The sequence below is a fragment of the Choloepus didactylus genome, chromosome 7 (genome assembly GCF_015220235.1).
Source record: "Choloepus didactylus isolate mChoDid1 chromosome 7, mChoDid1.pri, whole genome shotgun sequence".
In the NCBI taxonomy this organism is placed as follows: Eukaryota; Metazoa; Chordata; class Mammalia; order Pilosa; family Megalonychidae; genus Choloepus; species Choloepus didactylus.
Genome location: NC_051313.1, coordinates 143,748,794 through 143,771,923, shown reverse-complemented (window position 1 = coordinate 143,771,923; position 23,130 = coordinate 143,748,794). Strand labels below are relative to the sequence as shown.

Genomic DNA, 23,130 nt, shown 5'->3' with positions numbered 1-23,130 from the left:
ACAGAACACTGAATATTAGGTAGCAATTAGTGAACAAGTTAATTTAAAAAAGTATAGATGCCTTTTACACTTTTACCTAAAAAAAAAATTTGACCCAAATTTATTTCCCTTTATCTCTTGGTACATTCCTCAAGCCAACAATTTGTTGAATATTTTGATTTTATTTTTCTTTAGTTTTCTCCTAAATTTTGTTGACTTTTCAATAAATCCTTTGGATTTATTTATAATGGTCTTTTTTTTTCCCCAAGCTTGTTTATATCAGCAGTTCTAATATTTGGAAGCTTTTAAAACTTTTGAATGGCTGAGGCCCCACACCAAAACAATTGACTCAAAAATTTCTGGAAATAGAGCCCAGGCAGTAGAATTTTTTGAATGGCTGAGGCCCCACACCAAAACAATTGACTCAAAAATCTCTGGAAATAGAGCCCAGGCAGTAGAATTTTTTAAGTCTCCCACGTGATTCTAATGGACATGTGATTTATCAAGGGATGGCACTTTTCCAAAATGAATAGGCAGGTGTATATTCACATATTGTTTTCTTAATAGCACACCTAGACATTTTAGCAAAACACAATGAAATTACCTCAATGGGAAATGCCAGCTCATACTGAAAATTAATGGCAAATAGGACCACCACCTAAGAAAGATACATAGCTGCTGATTCTAAGGCCAAGACTGTATGTGTTTCATGGAAATGTCCATATTTAATAGTTCCATCAGTTAGGCAAACAAATAGTTGCGAGACAGAGATTAGAGATTTAGAAATAGATGATAGTATAAGAGATGATATATAGATTTTTAAAAATCAAAATGCATAGAATAGGAAGAAAAAATCATGGTGTGTTCTGATGTAGGCAACCTGGAAAAATATCATCAGTAAAAGCAACTTTGGGCATGGAGGACACAAGCAGACTACAATTGTGTTGGGATGCTTTATACTTACTGGATGACTTCATTTTCTTTTCTGGATCCTTCTTGCTCTTTAATTCTGGAGCTTAGAATGGATTTAGGCAATGGCATTTCTACTAAAATACTTGATTAGAAAAGGAACAGAATGCCAAACATAAACAAATAAACGCGTGCCTAGGTGGATATTTATTTTTGTTTCAGTGTTTGAGGCAAAAAGAGACACTTTGAGGAAAACAAGAGTTGAAGTGGTATGGTAAAGGGAGACAGCTTTGTGTTGGCCATGCACACCCTGTGGACATGTAGGTCCTTAAAGATCTTTTGTACAAGCACATGTCTGTCTTATCCAATAGATGGCAGACACCCTGAAGGCAGAGAGCATATCTTATCCCTTTCGTATCTTTAGAACAGGCAATGCCCAATACACAAGAGATGCTCAGTAAGGATCTTTGATAAGCAAATAAATACAGACAATCCTATTCCCATGTTGCTAAGACTAGGAGCAGAGACTGTTCCAGCAACAAGTGATGGTGAACTGAGAACCAGAGGACATGGGCGGCACTGCTGGCTCATCTGCAGAGTACAGGGTAGGAATAAATCCTCTTTTTATTAATAAAATATCTGCTAACCTTAGAATAAAATATCTGCTAACCTTATTTCTAGCATCAATTTAACCTACATTATCAGAAATCAACATTAAGATGCAACTATTTTTACAATTTTATGATACTTAATTGAAATGTTCAATAACACAAGAGAAAGAGAAAGACTATGAAGCAGCAGTGCTGCAATTTTTTAAATTCTTTTTTTTTCCCCACTTACAAAATCATATGGCAAACCTGAAAATAGAGATTGCAAAGCCAGTGGTCCAAGTCCAGGCAAATCAAATCTTCAATATGCTTGAAGTTGCTGACTTTCTGATCATAATGACCTCGGAGAAGGGGACACTTGAATTTGAACAAAGCTGCCCAGCCCACAACCCGGTAAAGACAAATGTGCGTCCCACAGAGGAGAAAGAGCTCAAAACATAAAGCCATGCCAGGTTTCACATCCTTCTTAGGAGGAAATGCCTAGAAAAGATTATGACAAGGAAAAAGTGGGATGCTTGTATTTTAAGAAACATACCACATTCAGAAATGCCTATAGACAGTTCAAATTTTAATAAAGAGTTGGCCTACACTCTTACTGTTTGCCTCTGAAAACTCACTATTGGATATATTTTCATAAATAACCCTTCCAGTTCAAGGTAATTGAGCAGCCACACCACCATAAAAATGTAAACTCAAACAAAAAGACAAATCTGGCCTTGCCAGTTCAAGATTCTGCACTTTAGTTTATGAGCTTTAGGAGCCAAGCTTGTAAAATATTAACTAATGTCATATCCTATATTTTCACTCCTCTTTGCTTGAGCTGTTACTTCTATTGTATAACTTATTTCTATCTTTTGTCACAGTTACTGTTTTACATGCTTGCTGTTCATCTTTGTATCACTTACATTCTGCTGTATGAAGAATAAATGCTTTTTAAGAAGTGATTGAATAAACCTTCACAAGACAGAGAAACTAATCCTAGGTATAATGATAATTTGAATCACTATTGCAATGCCTATCTCTCCAAGTAAAAATAGGGTCCCATTTAATTTTGCAACTGCTCTATTTTTGTTGACACCATTATGCACACCATCGGGCAAGCCATTTGTCAATGCTAAATAGTATAAGGTGCAAAGATGAATGAAATTATCAGATTGACCATGTCACGTGGAAAACTCTGTTCCTCAGCTTTTTTAAGAAAAAGAAAATGGAAGACATGTGTTTTTTTTTGTTGTTATTGTTGTTGTTGCTGTTTTTAAGTTTATAGCCTTGGTTTCTTGTTTCAATTCTGTGTGAATAATTAGAAATGGGAAAAGATAGGGACTTGTCAAAGATTATTTTACAATATACACAGCTAAAAATGTATAGGTATAGTTTATATGATTTATGTAAATATTCCAAGACTCTGTTTAGGTTTAAAATGAAACAGAAACATCTGTTGAAAAATGCCATAACCCTGTGGCAGATGTTATTAAACCATTAGCAGGATCAGGTTTCATTTAAACCAGATTTACCATTTTCTACAACAGCCCATGGGAAAGCTAAAAACATTAGGCACAAATTACTGACAAGAGAGAGCCTTAATCAAGCTGTACTTTTCATTTGGCTAGGGGGTTGTGAGTAACCTTCGCGATAAGAGAATAAAAGCTCAATGAGGAGGAGGAGGAGGACAAACAGAGTCAGAAACCTGTTCGGGGCCATCATTTAAAAATAAAGCATGATGGATGCTATTGACAGTAATTTCATCATTTTTATCCCTGCATTTAAAAGGGAAAAATTAGTGTCTCTCTTATTCTAAACTGGTCGTCTTCACCGATATACCCGAAATACACAAAGTACTCATTTGACCCATACTGGCCCAACTGTAAGTAATTTTGTTGTGGTCTTGGCCAAGCCACCTCTCTTTTTGTATCTAAATTTCCATGCACTTGAGTTCCATCCTCAGTAAAAGACAGAGATATAAATGTCTTCCTTACAGAGGTGATTCAGTAATCAATCACCTGTGATAATAAGTATAACAATACTCGGGAAAATTGTAAAATGCACATTATTACTATTAATTTTAAAAATTATATCCTATTTTCTTCTAAAATGACTGAGCATATAATTATTTTCTTTTTTTATTATCATTAGTTGTAGATTTACAGAAAAATCATGCATAAAATAGAGTTCCCATGTACCCCTCCCCGATCATTAACACCTTGCATTAGTGTGGTACGTATGTTACAACTGATGAAAGAATATTATCATCAGTGTACTATTTACTATAGTCCAAAGTTTACATTACGGTTCCCTGTTTGTGTTGTATGGTCCTATGTGTTTCTTTTTTTAGAATTTTTATTCTAGTTACATATATACAACCTACAATTTCCCCTTTTAACCACATTCAATTACATAATTCGGTGCTGTTAATTACATTCACAATGTTGATTTTAATTAAGAGGAAAAGGACATATTTAAGATGAAAACAAATCTATAAATATGTAAAGCACCAGGATCTTTTGTGCATGAGAAATAGTTCAAGGCTTCCTTCCAGTCACTTAAGAACACCGTGCAGCCTTGTGTGTGAACTCTAGCTATGTAGATGTGAGACTTGTCCTCCTGCACAAAAACGACATCACCTCAACCTACTTCAGAAGACAGAGGAGTCACATGCAACTGCCCTGACAGTGCCTAAAATAAATAAGTACATGAACTAGACCAAACCAAGTCACTAATATCAACTGAAGAGGAAGATAAGAACCATAAGCTCTCAAGTAAAGGAATTTACTTTATCTGACAACAGTTGCCTTATATTATTTATTCTTTTGGTGCCCTTGCCTTCCTGTGCGTCATAGGAGAGAACTTTTGCCCTGTAATGTGTAGCTTGGGACTCATTCTTCTTTGACAAGAAAGGATCACTAAGTTTGACTGTAACTCTCAGGGATCCTTTCCACAAAGCTCAATATTTCCACAGTTAACCTATGATGTGACATTTCCACAATTATTATTCATTAGCTTTGTTATTGAATACTATATATCAAGTAAATATAAATATACTTAATTACATATATTAGGTCTCCCCTCAGTGATGGTTTGGAGCTATGCAACCCCGGGAAACATGTTCTTAAACTTAATCCATTCCTGTGGGTGTGAACCCATTGTAAATGGGATCTTTTGATGAGGCTACTTCAGTTAAGGTGTGACCCACTTCATTCAGGATGGGTCTTAATCCTATTACTGGAGTCCTTTATAAGCAGAAAGAAATTAAGAGAGAGACAGAGAAAGCCACAGAGAGAGCAGCCAGAAGCTGAACAACCAGGAGAGGCCGCCATGTGCATTTCCACGTGACAGAGGAGCCCAGGACCAAGGATCCTGTGGGCACAAAGAAGTTTATGGGAAACTAAATCCCAGCATGGGTTGAGCCCTTCATATAGGCGTTAGGACTAGAGGCAGTTCAATCCCCAGGAACAGAAATAGCTGAAGAAGCATAACTGTCACTGTGTGGGGGACTTTGCAAGGCAAAGGAGGAAATGGTTAAACTTTTAACAAACATGGGCCCGTGTGGCATATTGGAATACATATAAGCCCAGACACTCTTCACCAATTTTCATCCATAGAACTTTTACAGAATACTCAGCAGCATGTGGGCAAGTGGGGCAGGGCTAGAAGATAAAGAGACATCTCCAGTGGCACAGAGATGTTGGGACAGAGCTGGGGAACAGAGTGTGATCTCACAGTCACATGGTGCATCTCAGCACCCAAGCTCAGCTGGAAGGAAGGGCTTTATACCTGACAACTTTTGAAACAAGTGGTGAATTGAAACAAACTGAAATTGCAACAAAGCCCCACCTTAGCCAATTGCTAACTCAATCAGAGAGAGCAGCCCCCCCACTCTAAATCCCTGAAGATTTTTTGAGGGGAATAAATATCTTCTAATTGAGTCTCTACAATGTATTTACACATAATGTCTGGAACATGATGCAAAACTATGAGCCATAGTTTCTGAGTACTATGAAAAGTACTGCTTTGGAAGGAAGAGATACTTGTAGGGTGGAAAGGCCCTGTACAACATAAGACTGATGATCTGAGTTATGTTATAACCTTATTTATCTAGAGGGTCCATGTGAAAACAGGGGAAAAGGAAAAGAAATAACTTCATGGGAACTAACCTGCAGATGCCCCAGCAGCTGGAGTCAATGACAGACTCTAAAATAATCACTATAATTAAGATAAATAAATTAGAAGATAAGATGGAAATAATGGGTGAAAGAATGGAAAATTTCAATAGATTATTTTTAAAGATTTCTAGAACAAAAGCATAAAATACCTGAAATGAGCAACTCACTGACTGGACTTAATAGCAGATTAAATATAGCAGAAGAAAGGATAGGTAAACTCGAAGATGAGCCAATAGAAATTGTTAAACTGAAGCAACACACACAAAAACACAGAACAGAGCATAAAAACCCTATGGGACAATGATAAACAATCTAACACATATGTAATTGGAGAACTAAGAGAACCAAAGAGAATTGTGCGGAACAAACATTTGAAGAGATGCTGGCTAAAAACTTTCCAAAACTGATGAAAGACATCCACTCACAGAACCAAGAAGCAATGACTATCTCAAGCAGAAGAAAAAAGGAAAATAAAACACCACCTTTCATAGCCAAATTGCCAAAAATCAAAGATAAAGAGAAAATTCTTAAAAATAAAGGATCACCTAGGATATCTAACATGGGAGTCCATTAATGGCTCTCAAATGGTCATGCTTAGTCAGGTTAACATATTTCCTTATCATCAAATCCTGAATTCAGTTTAAAATATTACACATCACATGGAAAACCTTACTTTCTGCCAAGTTTCTTCACTCTGATCTCTGATCATATGAATTTACTTATTATCTCTGGCACTGGACAAAAGGTTTTCAGAAACTTTGGTTCAGTGTAAGCTCCACTTTTTGCTGGTTCATAGGCTGTTTCTTGCTACACTGACACCTTATATTTGCCATGAAAATAATTCCTTAGCATTACATTCAAGACCCTAGTGCAGACACATTATGATCTAACTTGGTAGCTTTATTTCCTATTGAATGCACGCCATACACTGTTGTCAAAATCATTTTCTCAAATACCTGCCCATCTCTCACACAACACACACACACACACACAGTCTATTATTTTCTCATGACAACCTCTTCATCATTATAATTTTAAAGACCTTATAACCTTCAGTTTGGACAGAATCTTTGAAGTGACCATTTCTAGTCCACAGATTTTCAAGCAGAAGCTAAGGGAGAGAGGTTGGGGGGACCCAGACATAAACAAGAGGACTTGCAATTTTTCATAACAATTACTAAGGCTTTCTAAGAATTTTAAAGTCCTTAAAACTTACAGTGAATAATAAAAATAATAATGAAAGAGTTCTAAGCATACAGTGACCTCAGAAAAGGACATGTTAAATTTTATTGAAGAACACAGATTATCTAATAAGGATATGGGTAGGATATATTATGACACAAAATTTGAAAAACAGTATTATATTCAGCTTCTTGCCCAGACAGAAATCTTTTCTATAACATACTAGGCAATTGCTCATTCTCTGCCTGAAACTTATACTGATGGGAATGTTTGCCAGTCCATACAGTAAGCCAATCCATGTTTGAACCCTTCTAATTGCTAGAAAGCTCCCCTCCTCCTTGACTAGTTATGGTGACATCAATATGGTTCACCAAATATTTCAAGTTCCTCAGCTTCTAAGCATGTGGTGGGATGGCACTTCCTGGCCCTTGTGGCTTGGCGGGACCATTTGACTAGTTCTGGCAAATGATCCGTAAGAGGAAATGACATGTGTGACTTCTGGGCCAGAGCATTTAGTTGTTAGTTGTAGACCCTCCAGAGTTCTCTTTTCTTCTCCTTTGCCAGTGACAAGCAACCCTCCAGATCATGCCCCTTCCATTAGTTTTTAAGAATGAATGGAGCAGTGGCCCCATCTGTCCTGAAGTAGACTGTATCATGAGTGAAAAATAAGGTTTTGTTACGGTAAGCCATTGAGATGTTTTTGTGGCTGTTGTTATTGTTACTAATGGGTAAGCAGGCTTATGTTGACTGATTTACTGGCCCTACCCTGATAAATGCAACTCCAACCTTAACAATTCTATAAACCTGATTACTGTGCCAAGATAGTCTCAGGGCCATTGGTCTAAGTCACGGGATATAAACAAAAGGGCATAGTCATGCTTTGTCAGGGTATTGATGAAGCCAGTAGTAGGGGAACATGCAGACTCCTAACCTGGACCCCAAGGGATAAGAAAAATACCAGATAATACTTAAGATGCACCTCTTAAGCCTACAATGGTGACACTTGGACATTTCCTTGGTTGCAATCCTTCTAAATGCATCATAAATGGTTCTCCTGACTTTATATATAGGTTGCTTCAATTCTAATTTTTCAAACCTTCCCTGTCTAATTACTTCTCTAATTGGAAGGGGAAGCTATATATCTTAGTGGTGAAAAACCTGAGATTTGGCAGAATCAAATCCCAACTTACCAATTAAATAAGAAACCTACTGTCTTTGGATCTTAGTTTCACCATTTGTAAAGTGCCGGTGGTGGAAGGAGGGGTGGGGATGGAGGGTGGGGGAGACACTATGGTAATGGAGAGAAGGTGGAGGAGGGGAAGGGGGAATGGGAAATGAACCAGACAGTGTGTCCCAGGTCTAACATGCTATGGATAATACAGGAAGTCCAGAAAGTAAATCAATACACTTACTTTGCATCAGAAACAACAAAATGTCCTTTTGAAGGCAGACAACTTTGGACAGATGAGTGGGAACTGATGCCACAGCACAGGGTAAACTAGGTTATCCAATGAGAGTTTTATAGTGCCATTATTTTCATTTCCATTCCCTCAGCCAAGATAAATAAATAGGCAAATTAGCTCTAATCCCCAGTCTCACTGCTGTGGGATAAAAGAAAGTAATTATTCTTGGAAACAAATCTTGGCCAAGGAATCAAGGACAGAGGATAGAAACAACTATAACTATCAGAGTTCTGAATAGAAGAAGATAGAAAATCTTGCTTCTTACACCACTGGAAAACCAGTGCTCTCAGATACAACTATAGTAGTTCTAGGTCTCCATTTTGCAGATTGATTTAATTCTTTACTCCTAAGAAATGGCATAATATCAAAATTTAACATTTACTGAGAGATTGCTAAATGCAAGGCACCTTTTTAAGCACTTCATCCTTATTAAAACAATTACCACAACAATTCTATGAAAGAGGTTCTATTATTAATCCCATTTTACAGGTGATACGACTGAAGCAAAGAGAGGACATACAGCTAGTGGACGGAGAGGGTAGAGGGTAGAGCAGGGATTTGAATTGCAGCCATCTGCTGCAGAGCCATTCATGCCATGCTTCCTGAACACTGGAGAGGGGAACATCAGGTTCCCTCTCTTGGTTTCATGATGCAAGGGCTCAAAGATGTTCCTCTCGACCTTATTGCTTGCTCTTCCCATGTTTCTACACACTATGGGGCTGGACTCTGCCTCCAGATGTCTATTTTCATTCAGTTTGTTCTTGTCTCTTAAATTGTTCACATTAGATTTAGCTATCAAATCAGACCTACAGCACACCAAGGCAGAACATTTTTACCCCAATAAACCCTAACCAAAATAGCTTACAGGTGAATAATTCTGAATTAAAACCTTCCTTAAATGAAGGGCACAATCCTGCAATCTCTCAAACCTCTGCTCCCTGAGTCTAATTTTACCATTTCTCAACCACTAGCTTAATCACTTGAGAACATCAATTATCATATCATGTTCTAATACAGTGATGTCCTCAAGGCCTTAGATTAGCAGCCCTGAAAATTTACTTTGTCTAAGAATTATCTGATGGTGCTTTCTAAAAGCAGAGATTTCCAGGCCCCATTCTCAGCCCTGAATCAGCAAAGTTTGGGGAGCACCTTGGGAATTGCACTTTTAACAAGTAGGCCATGGTGATGGTGATTCTGTTGGCCCTTTATACCATACTTCGAGAATCACAGCCCAGTAAGGACATAAACATAAACAAGATGTGTCTGTGTTCCCTTGGTTATGAGTCTCACTGCTTAAGACAAAGACATTTCTGTACAAAATCTGGGTAACTCCCTGAAAAATAAATGGAAAAAATAAAACTTTTCCACAATTTTCCCCATCAAACATGACTGAAATCAATAGGAATTAAATGGTATATCATCTCATCATATCTCAATTCCAATGCCTGACCTCAACCTCAATATGTCATAACTCAAGTCTTCACATGCTACTCAAATGTTCAGCTAAGAATATTTCACTCTAGAGATATGGTAAAACCTAATTGAATATTTTAATTTGGAAAATTCAGTTCTGGGACTCCTCTCCCTCCCTCCCCCCACCTTTTTTGAGTGTGAAAACAAAAAGTTGAATTTTCTTTTCAGTTTCTTCTTGTTAGGAGTAAGATAGATCTTTTGTTTCATTGTCCCTGAGAGTGGAACACATTGGGGAAAAATTGGGCACAGCCCATTACTTTTACAAGCCCCAGTGACTGAGCCTCAATGCACAAAAAGATGGCATTTTGGAACATCTGCAGCCTGATTAGATCAAAGACCAGAAAATTAACCACAAATGGTTTTACAAGAAACATGCAAATACATCATTTGGAAAGGAGAAAACTTTTGGCAATAATTTTTAATCAACATTTTCCCTTTGGACAACCCACATTGCCCCCAAAGATATCTAGCAATAATCTTAATACTTGTACAGTACGTTACATTTTGTAAAACTCTGACATGCACATAATCTCATTTGATCTTCATGCCATTCCTGTTATATAGTTGATATTTGCCCATTTTACAGGCGATGGAAAAAGATTTAAGAAAATTAATGACTTACATGTGCTTTTCCAGTTACTAAACTGTTGAGCCAGGATTCAAATCCAGATTTGCCTATGTAGTCAGCTGATATTTCTGACTAACTTCCATTCATTCATTCCCAAACATTTATTAAATGTCCATTTTGCACTCAGCAACATTTTTGGCACTGAAGATTTTTTTAGAAAATGAATAAGACAACCAAGCTTTCTACTCTCACCGAACAATAGTCTGGTGGGTGAGGCATAAGTGAAATCATGAGTGAGAGAGCCAGGAATCATGACTAACAGCCAACATTCAGAGCAAACCCTGCTTATCAGGATTTCTTCCTCTCCCATATCTAAAATTCTTTCTGAGCTTCTTTTATTGGTGGCCCAAATCAGTCATAAGTGTGTAGCAAGACTTGTGCCTTGAATGACCCCTGAGACACTAGATATACAAGTCACCTTCCTTGGAGCCAAGATGACAGGAATGGATCATCAAAAACAAATAAAATGCAAGGCGTCCCCCAAAAGGAAGATAAGGTGTAGCCCACTAGCATATTTCAACCATCCTAGAAACAATCAATCAGAATAAGCCAACATGAATCCCCGTCACTTTCCCTACCTCCCTTTGTTTCCAAATAAATCACCCTTAGTTCTTGGGTTGGGGAGACAGATTTGAGCTTGCCTCCTGTCTCCCTGCTGGTCAACCTTATAATAAATCTATTTTCTCAAAACCCTGGTGTCACGGTACCAGCTTCTGTGTGTGTCGGGGTGGTGAACCCATTGATCAGTAACATGGGTACTAAATAAACAAGAAAATATCAGTAGTGATAAATACTCTAATGAAAATAAACCAGTGATGTGTTAGAAAACGGCTAGAGGATGGGGACCTATTCTGCCAAGAAAACTCTGTCTAAGGAGGTGACATGTAATCTGTGACCTGCAGTTTCAAGATCTGAGGAAGGAGCTAGCAGAAAACAACTAATTCACTTGTCCTACAGAAAGAATGAGTTTGGTGTGTGTTTAGAGAACAGAAAGTGAGGCTGCAATGAAATATACAAATAGAAAACTAGGATGAAATAAATTAGAGAGGTGGAGAGAGGCCAGATCACATAAGGTTCAAAAACTCATTTGGCTTTTATTCTAAACGCAACGGGAAAAAGTCACTGGAAGATTTGAAGCAGGGGTGTGACATGATTTGCATTTTACTAAACCAACCTTATTGGTTCTTGAGTTTGGTGGTGTTTTCATTGGAACACAAATTCTTTCTTTCTACCACTAACAGGCTTTCAGAGCCCCATCAGTTCAGAATCCTTGACTACTGCTTGACTACTGTATCTATGAAGCAGATGGCTAGGGAAAGATAGCCAGGTCTGTCCTTTGCAATTAACAAGGCTGTGTGACCTTGGAAAAATCCTTGCCCTATTCAGTCCTTTGTGATTTCTCTCAGTGTTCATATGAGAATTAATGCCTTAAAAGTAATTGTAAAGCATTTTGTATAGATGTCGAAATATTAAAGCATATTCCCTCTGAATGTGAGCGAGTTCAAATATAGAAGCGAGTTCCTCCTCTTTAGAGAATTCAAAATGATTTGATTGTTGAATCGCATGCAAAGTGAACAAGAACTTATATTTTGTAACTAGGGCATTCTTAGCTCTGAATACATTGGATGTGAGTAGATGTAGAGAGCAGACCCAAAGGACAAAGATGGATATTATGGTACTTTGAAAGCATTTCCAATAAAATAGAGAATGTACATCTGCATGAAACACCTAAGAAATTTTTAAAGTTTAAAAAAAACTCAACTAAAAGTAAAACTCTACTAATGGAGTTTTTGAAGACTGCATCGTGACTCTCTAGAATTATTATATTAATAATTATATTACTATTATCATATAATCTCAATGTAATCATATTATATTAATTATATTATAATTTTAATATAAGTATATTAACTGATTATATTATTATATCATAAGAATATAATCTCAATATAATTATATTGATTAATTATATTAATTATATTAATCATTGTGCTAATTCATTTAAAATATTTAAGGAGATAGCCACATTTCTCAAGAAGCTTATAGTCTACGGCTGTCAGATATTCTTAAGATTAAGTGCCCACCTGCCAATACCATGTAATATAACAGCATCATTCCTAAACATTAATTTGTTATGTAATACAGAGCTAATCTTTTCAGAGGACAGAAGAAAGAGACTGAAAACAGAAAGATAGAGAGGTTTGGCTTTAGAAATAAAAGCATGTCTGCTAAAAACACAAAGAAAGATAGGAATTGATGAGTAATTTACAGAGATGGAAACCCAATATGTCCATTATCGATGCTTCTTTTGGGGTGGTGTGTGAACTTGGGAGTATTTTTAGACTTGCAGTCATAGCTGGGTTTGATTCTCAGCCCCAAACACTTGGGCAAGTCCTTATCTCTCTCAAATCTCAGTTTCCTCATCTAAAAAATGGGTTTAACAATGGATTGGGTTGTATGAAGTTTGCATTCAATAGTGTATATTAAGCATATGGTGATGTAATTGGCACACTGCAGACACTCAGTAAATGTTCCTCTCATGCCAGAGAATTAGTGATACAGTGAAAAAGTATCTTTCTCTAGAAACCCCATCTGCCAAAGTGAGCCAAAATAGCTTCACATAAATTTAATAGAAAGTGATTTTTCTTAGTGGAGAAAATAAAGAATGCATTAGTTAAGGAAGATTCTTGAAGGAATATTTTGAAGGGCTGGAGAAATCTAACATAGAGAAGAAAGCAGGAAACATTCTACATGGAGGAATATTATTATAATGATTAAAATAATTATAGCTAATAGTTATTTCCTACAGTCAAGATTACCAGGCTAAGCAGTTTATACATCACACTATTTGATGCTCACTGAACCCTATTACTAAGGTATTCAACTCCCATTTGCAGATGAGGAAACTGATTAGGTATTCTTCCTGGAGTCTTGGGTGTTTGTAAGTAGCAGAACCTGCATTCTAAATCTTATCAGTCTCCTAACCACCTCATGAAGGGCCAAGTTTGTGTTTATTTGGGTGGGAGTGAGTGAAGAGCAGCAAAAATTCCTTTACTTGACGAAAGAGGCTGCATGTAGAAGCAGGGGAAGGCGAGTGAGGGATTCAGGAGACAAGTCGACGGAGGCACAGCCCACACCATGGCCATGCTGAGACCATGGCAGAGAGAAGAACGGCCAGTGACCCCAAAGAGCCAAGCAGGAAGAGCCACTTGCAAATGAGCCAACTGCAAACTCACCAATCAGGAGGACCCCTTGACCAGCAGGAGTGACACTTCCAGGAAATGCCAAAAAGGACCCTGGGGCTAGTCATATCAATAATCAATAAAAGCAATCATACTAAGTCTCTGGTTGTCTAAGACCACTCCTCCCAATGAGTAACTAAAAGCATTTCAATTCTTAGATATTGAATGTCATGCAGAAAAGAACCTCTTGCAAGATGTTGGGTTCATTATATTTTAAGAACTCACACTTCAGGCCATTTTAATCCATTTCTGATATCTGCAGTTTTCAGAAAGCACTTCAGGGAAGACTAATAATGACAAGAAAATGAGCTATATTCCTCAGGAACATATTAGAATCGGAACATTGCTGAAGTACTTTGCTGTCTGAAGAAGTTAGGGAGGTTTAAATAAAAAATAAATTTGCCTATTTTGCTAAAATTGAGCATCCTTTTTTCAGGCATAAAACTTCAAACTTATTAATATCATGGCTATATTTTAAAATGAGTGCCGGTACCAGCCAGATGACTGCATGATAAGTGTCTTGAAAGTTCAGGGAAAGGCACTAAATTTTTCACAGTATTTGTGTTTCATTCTCAGTGTAATAAAAATATGCTTCTTTTTTAATGACGAATAATAGATTCCCAGTTTGATTTACATGCATGGATTAAATGTCATGTTTGAAAAGTTGCTATTTTATTCATATTGGATTTCCCTCCAGTAAAACAGAAATGGTGCCCATCTACTACTATAATAATAACTTGCCACACTGATGTATAAATATTAACTGGTTGATACACTTTTTAAAATTCTATAGATCCATGAAATAGTGTGACAGCACAGTGAGTTTAGGTGAGGTTTTCTTTGGCGCTTTCGAGGTGCCAGGACAATTAGCCAAAACCTCATACATATAATGTGGCTCTGCCAAAGGAAAAGGGGGAGCCAGACCTTCCTCCCTTCACACATTAAGCTTATTTTAAGGCTGCTAAATTTACACATTGGTTTCTAAAAGGTTGAAGTCTATTGTTGCTCCTTCTTCCCACTGGAAAAAGGATGATTCATTACCAGCACTTTTCTGTGAGCCCCAAATTCATTGCCTTCCACCTTCCTTACCCACCTTTCTATATGCACATCACACAACTGAAGGACAAGTCATTTCACACACACAACACCCAAATGCCCTTTGGGTGATACAAAATTTATTTTAGAAATAAGATGAGTTTTTCCCACACAAGGTTCAATTTGCAGAAGATACCCAGGCTCTGAGCAGTTTAAGGGGAACATCTTGCCTTCATTTCTCCAGCACTCAATATTGTACTTGATTATAGAGGGAACTAAATAAGTACTTCAGCTACCTATTGCTCCATGATGAACTACTCCAAAATGTAGTGGTTTAAAACAACAATGATTTTACTCTGTTTCCCAATCATGGTAATCAGGGATTTGGGCAGGGCTCTGACACTCCACATAGCATCAGCTGGCATCTCTTGGTGATACCCAGCTGGCGGCTGGGCTGAGCTAGAGGGTCCAAGACAGCTTTACTCACATACCCGACACCTTGGCAAGGACAAACGTTAGGCTGGGTTCAGCTGGGATCCCCTCACTGTCATGTAGTCTCAGGGTATGGCCACATGGTCTACCCAGAAGTCTAGTTTGATTTCTGACATAGAGTCTCAGGGTTCTAAAGCAAAGTTGCAAAGAGACAGGAAGCAGCCGGTCTCTTAAAACCTGAACTTAAAACCCAGAAACTGGCACAGCATCACCCATCATACAAGTAGTCAACATGAGGAGTAGCAAAGAATTTATGGCCACATTTATTCTACCACAATACATCACTGATGACTAAATGAATGAACAAAATAAATAAAATATATTCTGTAATGTAGAATTAACCTATTTGGCCAGGTATATTGCAATAAACTATGAATAACCCAGCAACTGCCTTTGAATTCACATCAAACCTGAAAGATTTCCAATGTCTAAGTCAGCTAACGTGAATTCAAAAGTGCTAATTGCCAAGATTCCATATGTGTTGATTCTTCTATTAGATGTATTTGCTCCAACTTTGAAGTTCTTGTCTATTTATCAAACTAACTTTCAGTTTCACAATGAACAAATAATTTAATCAGCCTAGATTAGGTGGCAATGGAAAAAAAAAAATGAAGGTCAGTGGGCAGGTAGTTAAGGTAGGTCCAGGAAATGAACATGTGCTTGCTGCAAACTGGCCCTTTTCTATATCTTTTCTTAATCTATGATTTTTTAGTAAAGAGTTTGTAGGTGTTCTCTATAATCAGAAAGGGCAATTCAGCTATTTTTATTTGCAAATACCTAAAAGCATCTGGAGAAATTTTTGCTTGGTCTTAAAAAAATCAAGGTCGCAATTAACATGACATCAAGCAGGTGCATTTGAGGAGTTCACCATGCATGAGTAAGTACTCTGCAGATCATCAGAAGACATCTCCAGGGCTTCCATTCACTCTTCCACTTGGAAATGAGCTTGGATGAGCTTGCTAATGCTGCAAGGCAGTGAGCTTGTGAGTCTACTTCTATCTTTAGAAAATGTTTACCTAAAATATGGTTTTTCTAGATCAAAGAGGGGAGAAGAGACCCCAAATAAATCTGAGACCCCAAATAAACCAAATAAACCTTAAATAAATATAAATATATTAATATTTATTTTCTCATTCTTTACCAGTAATGGGCTCCCCATTTAGAAGTTAGCTCTGCCTTGAATTGTTTCTTCTCAATCAGACAGACCCATTTCTACTTCAAAAGCTACCAATATCAAAAAGTAACACTTGAAATTATCTTACCATTTCCTTCACTTTCCCTGTTTTCAGGAAGCAATACACATTTTTGGTGAACTGAATTTATATTAAACTTCTGCATCCCTACAACCAGAGTTTCACATTCCACTTTTTTTTAGATGAAGCTATTGAATACCTACTGTGCACAAATACTGTGAGCCCTGAAAAACACAGACAAATACAGAATGGCCCCTGCTCGCAAACATCTGAAATCATGTTGGCGCTAATTAATGTGCATAAATGATAGCAAAAGTGACACTGAGATTGGGATCTGGAGGATAACTGGGAGTTAACATTGGGAGCAGATTTCTGGTGGCAAGATGAAACTTGGAGGAGGCCTTGAACTTGGGTCTAGTAAGCCAAGAGGGTGCATAGATTTGGAGTGGGAGATTGGATCTGTTGAATGGGGGTAAATACTGTAGAAGGAGGCAGAGGCTACATCACTGGGGACTTTTAATCTGTGGGAAGGAGTTTGATTTATCCTAGGAGTGATGGAAAACCACCAAATGGTTTTAGAAGGAAAGTGATAACATGACATGATGGAAAGACCATTTTAGTTAATGATGACCCTAGGGCCATAGATGAAGCTGCTGGGGTTAATGGAATACCCATTTGGGATTTAGGCAGCAAGGGTGAAGTACCCTGAGTTGTAGGACAAGGGCTTGATTCCCAACACTGCCCATATGAACTATAGGATCTTGGGTGGCTTGCATTACTTCTCCAAAGTTGAGTCCCTCCCCTGTGAAACAATATCTTCATATCTATGTCAATTATTTCTTTTGAGGTTGTCCATTATAATACAGTCAAAATTTTCTGATTTGATCTGAATAACACTTTACTGGTTTCAGAAAAGAAGGATTTGAGATATCTTTCAGAAAATAAATATTGTAGATCATTGTCCATTTATCCTTTTAAGCAACATAATAATGGACATGTCACATGGGGACATAATAAATAACATACTTTAGATAATCAAAGACCATTTATGGTATATACTTGGTTTTTGTCTATTGTTTTTTTTTTAAGAAGTGGTTTGTTTTTAGTTAAACCTTGAGTCCTTGCAGCATGTCAAACTCTGAGCTGCCCTATTCCACTTACCCTGCAAAACTGCTATATTGGGATGTGTATTACCAATGTGATGACTGTTTTATAGCTGCAATATCTGAGGCACAGGAAAATTGACTAATCTGCCCTAAGTTACATTATTAGTATGTTTCAGAAGCAGAATTCAAACTGGGTTGTAGAGCACACATTTACCCATCCTATAGTATCTTGTCCCCCAATATTTATCCTTTATTTTTAAATATATAAGAAGCACTTTCTATGATAACATTTTCAAAAGATCTTATTAGTAATTAAATGGTATGTTATCTCCCATATCCAGAGGAAAAGCCTCATCCTATCACAATAAATAGAGGGCAGGTTTTCCTAAAGACAAGGGACTAAGAAATGCCTTCTCCCTTATGATTCTGCCACCATCTAGAAAGCCTGAGTCGCCACATCCTGTTCTTTGAGATGCCTCTAACTGTAGTTGATTAGTGAGGAAGTGTGCTTTTCAATGCCATCCCTTGAAGTGATGGCATTTGTTTGACTTCTACCTTCATGAGTCCTTAAGACTGCCACAATTTAGAGTTAAGGAAAATCACTTTCTATCTTTAAACTAGCATCCATTTAATTTCATCACTCACACACTGACATGTGATCTACAAAACAAATGTAAGTAAACTTATGGAGTAAAATAGGGTTAAGTACACACAAAATCAAATGATTTTGTGGCTGACACAGGTACTCGGTTCAAGCCACAGTTTTATTTTCTTTGTGGTGTGGGTGTAATGTGAAAAAAAAAAAAAAAAAATACATAAGCCTAAATTGAAGAAAACCATGGTCTTAATGGAATCATTAGAGAAATTGTTGCAGAACGCTATATCCTTCCAGAAATAATAACCCTGTAATGTCAGCAAATTCAGAGTCAAACACGGGTTACATGCTCCACACAGAGGGGCCTGCTCATGTTTGCTAGATCTGCCTGAGGCTTAGCCCAACTTGAGTACATGACCTTTCAGAATTTTAAAAAATTCATTAATCAATGTTCTTTGCCTGAATTTTGCCGGTTTTCCTTCTTTAACCTATTACTTGTATTCTTTTTGTTTTTAAGTCAGCCAATCCCCTTACCCAACTAAAATGAGAATTGCAAGCATAACTGTTGTATCTAGTAAATTACAGAAGGTTCTTCCATTGGTAAAGTTCAATAATAAGATTTTAAAAATGTCTCTCAAAAAGGATCATAAGGTGAGACAATGTTATAAGACAAGAATCATCACAATTCTTAATTTGTATCTGACTTTACATTTTAAAAATATTTTACCATATTCCTCATTCAATTTTCTGTATAGCCCTAAAAAGTCTGTATTTAACTACATTTTCTGTATTAGAAACCAAGTAAAACTTGACAGTGAAATCTTTCTCCAAACTTCCAAATGATCTGTGCAATTTTCCTATAATAGTATCTTACCAATTTAATTTTTTCTTAGAGTAATATTTTCAATACTTTTCCTCTTACAAGTTATGGACTTTCAGTCATGCTAATGGTTTAATTCAGTAGTTTCCAAGCTGGAGTATATCTGTCTTATTAAGAGCTGCCCTAGCCCCAACTCTTGACTTAGCTTAGAGTTTTATTGAGTTAATTAATTGGAAAAATAGCTATCATTTAAATATACAAATTATATAACAATTTATTTCTTTTGCTGTTCAAAAACTATGCCCTTAATGGCCTATTATTTTATTAAAATTGAATAGAAAATGCATACTGTTTAATATTCCTTTGCAAAAGTATACATTTCAAACATAAAGAAATTTCAAAAAATAATGCTTTTTAATATTACAGGGTTATTATTTCTGGAAGATGTCATTAGATCTTACATTCTTCCTGGTTCTTGAAAGACATCCTTTGTTAGTTCTTGTAGCAAGGTTCTGTGAGGTGTATATTCTTAATCTTCATTCCCAAAAAAGGTTTCTATATATTTGCCAACACCTCTCCCCTGTGTCTTGAAAGATAGTTTAAGTGAATAATATATATTTTACTTTCTCTCAGAATTTTGAAAATATTATTCAATTGTCTTCAGTTCTCTACCACTGCTGTCTGCAGTTTCCCTATAATGTTTCCAGAAGTGGATTGATTTTCCTTTGTCCCGTCAGAATTTCTGTCCCCTTGATTCAAGAGCTCATGTCTTGCAACAAGTCTGAAATATTAGCAGCTGTTAAGTCTCTATGTAATGTCTTCCCCTTGTTCTCTCTATTCTCTGCTTCTGGAAATTTCTTAAATAAGGTCATTAAGACCTTCTCTTTAATGTCTTATAAAATCACATTCACATTTTTCACTTGTTTATCTCTTAGCACTGCATTCTAGGAAATGTCCTCAGATCTAGCTCCCATTTCATTAATTGTCTGTTCAGATAGTCTAAGCTTCTGTGTAACATATCTTTCGAATTTTTAATTTCAAATACTATAGTTTTTTCCAGGGTAGAAATTCTATTTCAAGTCATCAGGAGAAATATATTTTTACAGACTAGATAGCGACAAACATCTTTCTTGTTACCCTGCCTCTATTTGTGGGGGCAGATTTTTTTTTTTTTTTTTTTTTTTTTTGTCTAGTCTATCCCTTTTAGTTTCTTCTTGAAAATCCCAGATTTATGCAGGAAACTCTGTTCCAACACTCCATACCTCAAAGGCCCAAGTCCTCATCTCCTGAAAGGTCATTAACATCCCCAAATCAACAAGATTGAAAATCATTTTCCCCTTCCCCAGGCAGCCACAGGCCCTGTTCACCCACTCCCCTCTCTGGTTTTAATTTCCTTTTCATTTCTGGTAACCAAGATCCCTCTCTTTCTTGAGTGCCTATGTATGTGTTTGAAAGCTTTCTGCTTATATCTTATCTAGAATTCCCAGGTGTTTACAGAAGATAACCTGAATACAAAATATGTCTTTGACTCCTGATTCTGGCAGGATGGTAGACTAAGATAACCTGAACATTTAATCTAACACATCATCCTGCCAGAACCAAGTCCAAAGGCACACTTACTGGCATATTACTTCCCATAGACCTAAGCCTAATTCATTGTCAATAAATAGTGTCACAAAGAAGGCAATGTTTTCTATTTAAGATATTTCCAGGATAAATGTCAAAAACCAAGTGTCTCTACCTACAAATTATTGAAAGTCTTCAAGCAAGAAACTCAAAATTAATTAGCCTAAGCTTAGAAGAGATCATTTGATGTAATATAATTCCTACAGCAACTCAAATAAGGCAGGACTTGCCAGTCACCCAATCTCATTTGATTTGACCACCTCCACCCTATAATCCAGGAAGACTGATGATCTTAAGACGTGAATCACTTGGGACAAGATCCAAGTTACAGACGTGGTATTGTGGGTGTCTAAGATGATATACCTTTGGGCTCGCCCATATCCACTGCCTCCCTCAGGAGTTTTCTCACACACCTGTAAGCATCCCTTTCACCTTCACTTTTGAGTTTTGGTCTCCTGGCCCAACCTAGTGTCAAAAATAAGCCACCCTAGATGCTATGAGAGTGCACCCTGAAGTCCAAGATCCATTAGCAACCTGTAATCTGATGGGTGCAAAAAGCAGACTTTTCCTCAACAGACTCAGTACTTCTCCTGTAACCAGAATATGCCCTTTCACTCAGGAAATGCCCTCTTCTTAGTCCTCCCTTTCTACATAGAAAAGGTGACCATCTCTCTCTGGTAGCATTTATAAAATGCCTTGCACTTGCAATCAACCTTATGGAAACCAGTTGCCCCCATTGATGGATAAAGAATAGGGATGAACCTGTCTTAGACTTGTATTTTAAACATGATGAAATTCATAGTTTAAATGTCCCTATATCAATTACACAGACAATGCACATGTATGTATTTATGTGTGTTCCCCGTTAGTAAAAAATCACATTGCTTGAAAACTTGCTGTCAGTCTCCCACAAGCTGCTAGCAGAGTGACTGGCAGGCAGAATTGTGTGGTTACTGAAAAAACTTGGTGTTATTGAGTAGAGCCCAGTGGAATGAACAGAACTTTGGGCAACAGCAGTTTTATTCTGAAAGCAAAAAGCCTCAGATGACTTCTCTTTCCTGTCAAGTTCTGGATGTTTTGGCACATTTCTTCGGTTTTGTTTTTGTCCTGAATTTTGTACTTTTCTTATATACCACAAATGTGAAATAGCCTACCATATTTCTTTGGGGATCCAGGATTTTGCTAGGTGATGCCAAGGGAAAGATGTAATTCAGTGACATTTTGTCAGGCTGTTAAAGAGTAAATTTTCCTTGACTGTGGCAGGAGGTAATTATTTTGTTTGTTTGTTTGTTTCTGACACAGGGGAAGAAAATTGGGGGTTGTTATATCAACTATGCCAGGATACTTTTTCGTTCTGTTTGGCAGAAACGGAAAATGTATTTTATCATTGGCGGAATTGCCAACCTTGGCTTTTCCCTCCAGAGTTGATGCAGTTTTTCACAAGTTGAACATTTTTAAAATTTTAGACCCTGAGAAGGGTCTGCCCTTCTCCCTGAAGACATCCCTAGATGTTCCTCTTCATCCTTTGCTCTCTTCTGGAATTTTACCCACAGCATACTCTCTCCCCAACATTCAACATCATTCTACACAATAAGCATAAAATAGATATGGTCACTGCACTTAAGATTTCACAGTCTAATAGGGGAAGGAGGGATTTACGTTCAAATAAGGACAAAGCTGGTACAATCATAGCACCTTTCAATGCATAAGAGTTATTGATGCAGATAACTCTAAAAGACCAGCTCTTTGATGGATTCTTTTTCTGCCCTAGTTTCATCCTTTGACATTTTAGGTAGTTGATAAAAAGATACCAAAAAAAAGTGATCATCCATCAGATACTGGTTTAGACATTTCTTATATTATCAGCTATAATCTTAGTGACCACCACATTCCCAAAATTTCTCTGAGGATCATGAGAAACGAGACCACAGACCAGGGGCTAAACTATCCCTGATACCTTCTTAGTACCTGCCTTCAAATTCTAGTCCTGGCGGAGTAAGTGACTCCCCAGAAAGCTAAATCATCACCACAACTACCCGGCACTAACACCCCTCACACCCACCCCATGCTTCTTAACAAGGCCTTTGGGATCATTTATTAGAGGGAAAAAAAAATTGTTAACCAACATTGTTCTCAACAAGAGGTTAATTTGAACATTATCTGAAAAACGCTCATTTATCATATATGTTAAAATTTAAGTCCAGTGGGTAAGAACTTGTAGACTTCACTAACAAAGAGATGAGATAACTATAACAGTAACAATAAAAGTAGCTTCTGAGTTCTTACAACGCGTCGGGCACTGTGCATTTCTGCAAGCCTATCCCGGTGATTTCATGTGGTGCCTCTGTTAGGTTATTACCCCCACTTCACAGATGAGCTTGTCAGTTCAGATTCCCTCCTCCCTTAGGAAGAATTCTTTCTCAGGAAGAACGGAAATCCTCCTCTCAAAGAGGTTTCTGGTCTCACCACCACCACCATCCCCACTGATCCCCAAACCTTGTCTGAAGCTGATAGTGCTGACAGCTGAGGCTAAAGCTGTGACATGCACTAAACATCTCTTTAGCCCACGGCTCCCAACAATATGTTTTTATTATTTTTGCTTTTAACTCCTACCGACTT

At 37.2% G+C, this 23,130-nt stretch overlaps 1 protein-coding gene across 1 annotated transcript in view; it reads right to left on the bottom strand.

Annotated features, from left to right (window-relative positions):
- Positions 1 to 23,130, bottom strand: part of OFCC1 (orofacial cleft 1 candidate 1) — a 332,335-nt gene that overhangs the window by 228,417 nt on the left and 80,788 nt on the right. The window contains 1 exon segment of the mRNA XM_037844751.1: positions 1,746 to 1,976. Within this exon segment, the coding sequence (XP_037700679.1) occupies positions 1,746 to 1,976 (231 nt within the window).